This window comes from Coffea arabica, chromosome 3c, assembly GCF_036785885.1.
Source record: "Coffea arabica cultivar ET-39 chromosome 3c, Coffea Arabica ET-39 HiFi, whole genome shotgun sequence".
Classification (NCBI taxonomy): Eukaryota; Viridiplantae; Streptophyta; class Magnoliopsida; order Gentianales; family Rubiaceae; genus Coffea; species Coffea arabica.
In genome coordinates, this window is record NC_092314.1 from 12540424 (window position 1) to 12550213 (window position 9790).

The window sequence follows — 9790 nt, forward strand, 5'->3', positions numbered from 1 at the left end:
TGTGTCACTAGGAACTTGTGGACTCTCTCGTTGGGTTTTGCCCTTTTTTCTTGCCACGTTTGACTTAAAAGGTCAAAGCATATCTAGTTGTGATACCAAGCCCAATACCCTTACCTTATCGTCATTTAGTCCAACAAGTTTTTGAGGTTGCTTGGTGTCTTTGCATTTGCATGGAATTTATGTAATAAGCTTAAACTCAGAGCCTAATGTAATACAAATGAACTTTCATTGGGAAAGCGGTCATTTACCAAAACCCGGTCTCTTTCCAAGTCGGTCTTTCGCTCTCTCATAATGTTTAGTTATTTGATAAGTAAATGATAGAATTGGAAAGAAAACCGCTGTTGATTACACAGTACGATCCCAAATGCCTACAAGCCAATGGTATGGCACTATTATTTTCCTATTATACCCTTACTTTTACTTTGATTTCATTTTTATTCTCACAAAATCACATCACATCATCCCTCGTGACCATGGACCAGCCAGTCAAACCGGTTGAACTAAATAGGAACGGACAATTTGATCCGATTTGAACCATTTAGTTAAAATGTAAAACGAACAACTTAATGAGAAAATTGAGAATTTTTCTTCCTTTCCATTTCAATTTCAATTAGAAAATTATGTCACTTTTATGTTGGGCTAGTGCTTTTATTTTACCAAAGGGAGTGATAAAAAAAAATAGAAAGTCTCATGTCCTCTTTCCTTTGGGCTGGGGAGGTTAAGAGGCATCATGAAGCAAAAATACGTTTGGGAGATACATGTAAACCTACAAAGGAAGGCGGGTTGGGACTGTTTGATCTAATCCTGTGGAACCAATGTCTAGTACTCAAGCAGATCTGGAACATTTGTTCCAAGAAGGACAATATGTGAGTAAAATGGGTGCACACCATCCACCTTAAGAAGACTTCATTCTGGGGTGCCAAAATGCCATTTGGCTGTTCTGGTGGAGGAAAATCCATAAACTAAGGCCCAAAGCCCAACCTCATATCAAGCGGGTGATAGGTAATGGCTATGGAACTTTTTTCTGGTATGATCAATGGCATCCTGTTGGGCCATTATACCAGAATTTTGCTGTGCCTCTACTGTCAAGTCTAGGATCAACTAGAAATGATCATGTTGCTAAGTGTATGCAAGGTGCTGAACGGAGATGGCCGTGTGGGAGGAAATTTAACGCTGAGGTACGAAGATTGAAGTAGTTTACTCCCTATGAGCTTGTCCCTATACCAAATGAGATGTGCCAAAGGTGAGACACACATAAACAAAATGGTGGTTTCCAACAATATTCACAAACTGATGCCACGTTAAGGAAATGTAGAACAGAGTAAAGAAAATTAGAAGGACGAAAGGAAACAAATGGAAGTATAATTGCACACCTATTTGAAATGCACATTGTACATGCTATAATTCTTGTTAAGTATCTTTAATGTAGGCAAAAAATGCAACATATGTAGACGGCGGCTGGACCAGCATCCCAAAACTAGTGGGTCAACAATCACTTGGTTCAATAGAATATGACACAAGCATTGATTATTGCTATATAAAAGAAAACATTAGTGTACACTACAAAACCTTATAATAATTTTCGTGTTTAGTTTCAAAATTAATCTTCTGGATTTAATTTCTATAAAGTGGTAATTTTTACTTTTCATATAGAATAGTGGAAAAAACTTCTTTTTTTTTTTAGGGGGGGGGGGGGGGAGGAGGGGGTAATGTGCTAATAAAAGCAGAATTTGCAATGATTTACGAGGTGCAACTGCAAGATAAGCTGAAAAAGTATGAAAAAAGCCGTAAGCCTAATTTAAAATTTTTGAGTATTGAAAGAGAAATACTCACCCTCCCAAACACGTAGCACGGCCACCTGCATGTAGATAGGCCAAGATGTACTAGCTTTTAAGTTCTGATCATATGTGTTGATCCATGATTATGAGGAAGAATTTCAGGGCTAATGTAGTCTGAAATGTCAAGGGGCCTTCCAGGGGGTTCTCCTTAATCCTGAAAATTTCTCTGGCACATGCATGAATTAATTAGCAAGAAGTTACACGGGATGCAAGAAGTCTTGGTCTAGTAGTTAAAATTAAGACTCTAAAAATAAGAGATTTTGAGTTTAAATCTTTCTTTTCACGTTTTAAATCTCATCATTCCCCTGCTTAAAAAGGAAAAAAATATATTAAAAATAAAGGGTTAAAATTGAGATTCCAAAAATTTGAAGCCCTAGGTTCAAATCTCCTTTTTTTCCTCCCTACCTCTTAAATCACACCCTTCCTCTCTTTAAAAAAAAAAATAATAATAAAAATCACACAAGACCATCTTTTTATGCCGTGGAGTGCACCATACCCTGTAAAAATAATTGATGACAAACAAGAAGATGTATAGAGCATAATTTCTTATATTCTGGTTCTGTCTATGTTTTTGCATTCACATGCTTCCCGAGAGATTCCGGTAACCACTAATTTCTAATTAACACTGAGGTAGAGCAGAAGCTAATACACAATTTTGAGTCTTGAGATTCCCTTCTTTTCGATAAAGATATCTAACATCACTAGCAGTTTGATAATGTTGAGGTTGTGATCACATTTTAAAGTAGTAGTCCAACTATATTTCCTTAAATTATTATATAAACATTGGAGTTTTCTATTTTTATGAAAAAAAAAATTCTAATAGGGAAATGATAGGATTTGAGAAGCCCGAAGGAGAAATGAGAAGTTGAATTTAGGATCTTTAATTCCTAGACACCATGTACACTCATTATTAGGACACCAACTTTATATAATGTATCATCCCAATACTATATATTCTCATTTATACCCCACCCTTTGTGACTGTAACATTTCCAATTTGATTTTACTTTTCCTAATAAAACAAAGAACGGGAGAAATTAAGCAATTCAAGATTGAGATTTTATTGATAAAACGGAATGATGTTGAAATATCTATCTTATGGCTAATGCATAGCAGCTTACAAGAATACAAAACAAATGCCTAATAAATTCTAGCAACCTATTCCACTTCAGCTTATAATCCCAGGATTCAGAGAAGCATAAGCAAGGAACTCCTGATCATTTTCCAGAATAGCCGTCTCCTGTTGCTCCAAAATTAACCATGCTTCAATGCCCCCATCTGATCCATCAAGAAGAACCACAAAATTTTTATACATGGATTCCACCTCTGTACCCCCAACCAGACTAGTCCAAACCGGTTTTCCCCAACCAAAATCCACTTCGTTTAATCCCATTTTGCACCAACAGGTGAACTGGTAAGTATTCAGACCTTTTCTACTGCATTTTTCGCCCCACTCTTCCAAGAACTTCATCATAACATCATACCCTTTAGAACTCTGGATTTTTGGCACAAATTCATTCTTGTTTTCTTCCTTAGCCACTCTCAGAAGTTCCACCAATCTACCAAATTTTACCTCACATTCATCTATTCCATCATACTCTGCAATAATCATGGAGATGATATTCCCAGCGGAATATTCTGGCAGAGGTGGCACCATTCTTCGTCGCATATCTGCAGCATGAACTAGCACAGATGGCTCTTGAACCCCCTGTACCACTTTTGCAGCAGTCATGGCATGCTTCCAGATGAAAGATGACACAACTTCAACACTTGTAGGATCCGGAACACGATCGCTGGAACCTTTCACTTTCAGCTCAGATATAGCTGCTGAACTAAACACGAATCTTTTTCGTGTGCTTCTTCCTTCATTGAGGGACAAACTCTTGATAATCACTGAAAAACCAAATGGAACAGAGTCTTTCACAGGGAAAAGAACGGCTGATCTGTACTCAGGATAAAAAAATGCAGATTCATGATCCTGAGAGCCACTTGCCATTGCAGCCCAACATTTCAGAAAAACACTAATTGTTGTGATATCCATGATCATGTGATAGAAACACGTGAAAATTGCCACCCCACCACATGAAAATGTATTGAATTGGACAGAGACTTGAAAAGATCCATCTCCATAAAATCTTGAAGAGGTCCCAAGTTTGTGGAATTGCTGAAACTTTGGTTGATTTATTAGCTCATTCATGTTGCAGTGAACATGGGCTGTGACAAATAGCGCTCCTTTATCATTGCATTCAATTGTTGAATCATCCTTGTAGATGCCTGCGAGGGGATAATAACGAGTTAAAGTTTGGGAAAGAGAAGTTTTCAGTTGATTTGTGACTTCATTGATCTTCAACTTTGACTCCTTTCTCGGATAGAAGGAAATAAACCTCACAAGATATCCACCAGTGATTTGATCGATGAAGGATCTTTTGAAGATTTTTAAGTGATCAGGTGTTGGGAGTGACGGTTTGATTATTTCTTGGGAAATGATCTCCACTTCCATTTAGGCATTCAATTTTGGATCTTCCTCAGATGTTGCAGGCCAAAATGGTAGGATAATCTATATATAATGCATTCATTTCTTGTAGGATAATTGGCTCTACTTTTGTCTAAAAGAAATACTAATAAAAAATGAAACAAACGAACGAACAAATAAACAAAGAAACAAACGAATAAGGCAAGAAAAACCAACAAATGAGGCTAGACGGCAGAAAAGTTTTGTATATATTAAAAAAACCATGAATTGAGATTTACTTCTCTCTTTTTTTTCCAGAAACGATAGAAATGAATTGAGATTTACTTCATTTCTCTTAAAGGTCATTTATATGGTAGAACCGTAATTATACCATACATTTGATTACTACATCTGAGCCGACAATTCCAAATTGGCATTTCTGATATTGGAAATTTGATTTCTTTTGCGGGTGATATTGAATATATATGAATCAAGGGTTTGGCTTAACTATTGCCCTGGGCACTCATTAAGATAGTATTAGGCGTTAATTTTTTATGAGAGTGAAACTAATTCAAAAAGGTATTTAAATGCAGCGAGACAATAAATACAAGTATGTGTGTGTATTCACATAACACATTTAACATAAGACGTTAGACATAATTTAAGTGTTTTAACGAATGCCTTAGAATACTCATTAGAAAAATCCATAAATAAATCAATTATTGCATAAGTTAATTGTATCTATTTGAAAATGAAAGACTGGTTTTTACATGATTTGACACAATTTATGGATTTTGTTATTACACCATGACAATGGCGTACTGATATCATTTCAGAAAATACTACGTACAATTAGAATTTACAAGGTACTATCAAAGTGCATGCATTTTAAGAGCCACTTCCATACTTCAGTCAGTAATCAATCTTTCAAAGAAAGAGAAAGAAATTTGTAAAGAGTGAATTTTCAGCGAGAGAATGACTTTACCATTTTGGTATCGATTTATAGATCCATCAAATTGGCATACATCTTTTTTGTCATGAAAAATTTGCCATTGGTGAGTGGTTCCTTTCTGCCATGTGACAGGATATTATAGGGTATTGAAAACCGATACATAAAATGAGCCCATAATTCCTGGTGTTAAATTTATATATCATCAATCAGTAGATGCAAACTAAAACAGCAAAGAAGGATGAAATCCAAATACTTGCAAAAGCCAAAACCAGAAAAGGAAGATGAAATCCAAATATGTAAAACCACTGATTCTGCAGTTTAGTGCATGAACATGTCTCCTAGCTATGAGGCCTTTGTGAAACAGTAGCCGCACCAGAGAAGCAGGCAGGTTCCGGCTAGGCAGTCTAAGAAATGGAAAATGACAAGTAATTTTTATTTCTCTATAAGACAAACCGGTCCACCACTTTAATGTAGTCTATTTCTTGCTCTTTTTTCACCTTACGGCTTTTGATTTCTTTTTCTTCCCCCCTCAAGAAACAACCAAAAAAAGTTAGGCTTATTTTCAGTAAAGCCTGTCTAGCGTAATGATCTTCAATACAGGCTTACATAGCATAATGATTCCCACATTGGGAACACGAATTTTCAGTAGAGCCTTATTGGATCTGCCATTTTTAAACAAGTCCACAACAATATAGTTTACTTCTTGTTTTAGTTATCCATGAAAATTAAAAGGAATATGTTATTTGCACTCCCATTTTTGTTAATCACATTTCCACTATTCTAATTATATAGTTTTCATTTATTAAACTATATGACAAAATAAATTGTGAGAATGTAAATAATAAAAAATTGAGTAGAAATAACATTTTCCAATTGAAATTAAATGATCTAAGTTTTGATGTGTATTAAATTGTCAGAATACTTTTTGTGATTTACCCTATTTTGCACCAATAAAATTGCATGACTAGCATTCTCATATGAATATGAATTCAAAGCATGTTTATCTACTTATAAAAAACCATTAACTACATAACTAGACAATTTTCTACTCTTAAATTATTTGAATACAAGTAAATTGATTGCTAATTAAAGGAGGATCCAATGTGTGCTTCCTTCTTATTTCATTCTCTTAAACGATCAAGTTCTTGTTTATTTCCATGAGGCCCTTCATCCTAGAATGTAGTACAAATTAAAACATAATGATGTGGTACAAAAGTGTGTGATAAACTAGAGTCTTACACCAACGCCCTCCACACTAGAGAAACTAAGGACAATACACAATCAACTCCCCAAAGATAAACAAGATTCAAATCAGAATCTTAACCCAAGGCGTACCCAATGGAACAAGATATAACACCCGGCAGTATTAAAGTTGATAAAATATGTCAGGAGCTATAACATAAAACCATAGAGGTTCCTAACTACAAGTTGTCTAAACTAAAAAGGAAACAAAATACAACGAAGATAGGAAAATAATTGGAAAATCGCGACTCCAGCCACGACAATATTCGGCGCCGATTGTGGTGCTGGTCATGTGGTCGATCGTCGCCTGGTGCCATGTTCAGCACTAGTTGTAGTGCTGGTCATGGTGTTGGTCTTCGGTTGTCCAACGCGAACAATTCCTACATGATTCTTCTTCTTGCCTTCCTTAGCATGATTCCTTGCCACCAACAATAACATTAATAATCCTACTAAAAAACAATAAAATTATAGCAAATATCCTATTTTAAAACTCTAAATTAAGTAATATCAATACAGACAAGGAAACGAGAAATCCAGATCCTAGTTCTGTATCACATAAAGTGCTTAGATCAAATTGCAAAAATGTTAGACAGATAAGAACAACCTAAACCCTCTCTGTTTTGGTTTAAGGGAGATTCTACAAATTACAAGGAAAAAGGGCAAAAAAGAGTTTTAAATGTCAAAATCAGTGCCTCCACAGTTACTGCCTAATACTTTTACCAACTCCATGAGATCTTGGAAACAACTTCAACCATCTCAAAACTACAATTGATGTTAAATGCGTTTTGCATTAAAATATTTAGACACTATAACAAATCATATAATTAGTGACCAGACAAAAGTGACAAAATACGCTTCATCACAATACGAAAAGATATAGTGATGATAGAGCAGAATTGTCACTCCTGTTTCAAAACTAGTGACAAGATTGAAATGGAACTCAAATTCTAGTCACTAGGGCCTTTTACTCAAGTCAAAACCTTGTTTTATCACTCCTTTGCTTGTTAAACTTACTCCCACTCCCTATGTCTCCATTTTTGTTTTTCGAACTCCACAGATTAAAACTATCCAAATGTTATTAGAAGTGGCCTTTTAAAAGGGTCAAGAATAATTTGATTTTTGTTGATAGATTAGGTGACAATTGAGTTATTGTCACTATCTCATGTACTAAGAAGTTGTCACTAAAATTGTTTCTTTGTGATAACTTTTTCTTGTTTAATGATGATAATTTACATGTTTTGTGACAACTCTAGTTGTCATTGAATGGATTGCAGTTTGTAATGACTTTGACTCATATCACATTACATGGCACATGAGTGGCAACTGCCAAAAGTTATCACTAAAAAGGCACAATGGATCTTCTGTACCACATCCTATCTCACTTCTTCTAATCTTGCCAAGTGTCTTTTGATAAACCAAACCCTCAAACAACCCAACTCGGACCAGGTTAAGTTAATTAATCGATTAACCGGGCAGAGAAACTTAATCTCTATAACCAAAATCGATTAAAATAAAAATCCAAAAAACAAAATCATGATTTATCAATGGAAAAAAACCACGAAACCCTAACAAACACTATCCTCTCATCATCATCTCCACCATACCCTCTCTTTCTATAAATAAATTAGATAAGATATTATTTCATTGGGCAATTTTTTGTATTCAGTAGTTCTATTGGCCATCCAAAGGATTTGGCAGAGACACTACCACATCCTCACAAAGAGAGAACTAACACGAGTAAAATCTCTTGGCTATAAAATTATCAACGAGGTTTGTTGATGGTGACAGTATGTTCTTTAAAAAAGAGTAGGAGCAATGTGAGAAAAGGTGGTTTACTTTGGAAATCTAAGGTTGTTCTTTTGAAGTTCAGTATGCTGAATGATAATTTTCTCTTAATGTTTGGGCTTGGAATTATTAGGTAAACTGGAGAATTGAAATTTACGGGCACCCATTGAAGATTTATGGTAAAGATTGGTATCCAATTTCTGTGCTTCAAAAAACTTAAAGGAAAAGGAATTGCTTACTTTCACTAGAAACATGTACATTTCCTGTTTTAGCTGCTTTTGCCCATCTCTTCAATATATATGCATCAGGAATTGTTACAATATTCAGAGTCATCAATATTTTTAGTGCATGTGAACACAAAAATCCAGCAAATTCAAATTTCTTACAACTACATGAAATTGAATTCTTGAATGAATCATAAGTTACAAGATGATGGGAAGTCTTACCATATGGTGTAACTCTATAAGTCACTTGATTTCCTAATTCACCATCAACTTCCCATTTACAATCAATTCCTTTGCATAGCTCATCCTTAAATTTTTCATAAACTTCATGTGTGTATATACTTGCTGCATGGTGTAAAATCTTACAAGGGAATGTCATTGCCGACGTACTTTGATTGCCTCTAAAATCTGCTACAGATTCATCATAGCGATGATCATCTAAAAACCTTTGGAAGTGTTCAAAAAATTCAAGTAAGTTATGTTTATAACTTACATACTTCTTTATAACACTGTTCATGGACTCACTTCGTTGGGTTGTGGTCATATCAGCACAAAAAGTTTCTCTCCCATACACTAAAGCCCATTTCTCTTTTATATCAAACATTTTCTTCAACCACTTGTTGTCTTCCAGACCATACATTTTTAACATTTCACTCCATCCCTCAAAAAAATCATTCTCATTTTCATAGCCATATATGCAGTGACTAAAATCTGTAGCAAAATTTTGAAAATCTTTAAAGACATCAGCTAGATGTGTTGTTGCATTTTGATAGATATACCATATACATAAGCGGTAATACGTTGTTGGCCATTGAGTAGCCAAAGCCGTTGCCATTCTTCCGTCCTGGTCTGTACGAATAGTTCTTGGTATTTTTCCCATCATAACCTTAGCAAATGTGTCAAACAGCCATTCAAATGTTCCAATTGTCTCATCATATAATAAAGTAGCTCCAAAAATTGTAGTTTGTTTATGATGATTTACACCAACGAATAATGCAATTGGCCTCCCATTTTTGTGCTTTCTATAAGTTGCATCAAAACAAACCACATCACCAAAATGAGCAAAATCCGTTCTCATCTTTGCATCAGCCCAAAATATGTTAGTTATCAAGTCATCTTCATGTACTTGAATAGCATAACAAAAATTTGGATCCTCTAATTGCATCCTTTGTAAGTAATCTAAGACTCCTCCTGTGTAACCTTGCATCATTGGTATGGATCTTTTGCATCGTAAGTAATTTTTTAAATCATCTCGAATGAATCCAAGATTTTCTCGTCCACCAACTTGTTTCGACAT

The 9790-nt window shown here is 35.0% G+C and overlaps 2 protein-coding genes across 2 annotated transcripts; both read right to left on the reverse strand.

Moving 5' to 3' along the window:
* Positions 1–3006: 3006 nt before the first annotated feature.
* LOC113735586 (limonoid 1-O-acetyltransferse-like) lies at positions 3007–4338 on the reverse strand. Its single transcript, XM_027262580.1, has one exon. It carries the CDS (start codon positions 4336–4338, stop codon positions 3007–3009), a length of 1332 nt encoding a protein of 443 aa, XP_027118381.1.
* A 4147-nt stretch (positions 4339–8485) lies between these two features.
* Positions 8486–9790, reverse strand: LOC113735588 (protein FAR-RED IMPAIRED RESPONSE 1-like). The gene has a single exon (XM_027262581.2). The coding sequence runs from the start codon at positions 9788–9790 to the stop codon at positions 8486–8488; it is 1305 nt and encodes a 434-aa protein (XP_027118382.2).

Coding starts and splice junctions, on each gene's coding strand:
- LOC113735586 (XM_027262580.1), bottom strand. CDS start 4,338: ATGGAAGTGGAGATCATTTCCCAAGAAATAATCAAACCGTCACTCCCA.
- LOC113735588 (XM_027262581.2), bottom strand. CDS start 9,790: ATGTCGAAACAAGTTGGTGGACGAGAAAATCTTGGATTCATTCGAGAT.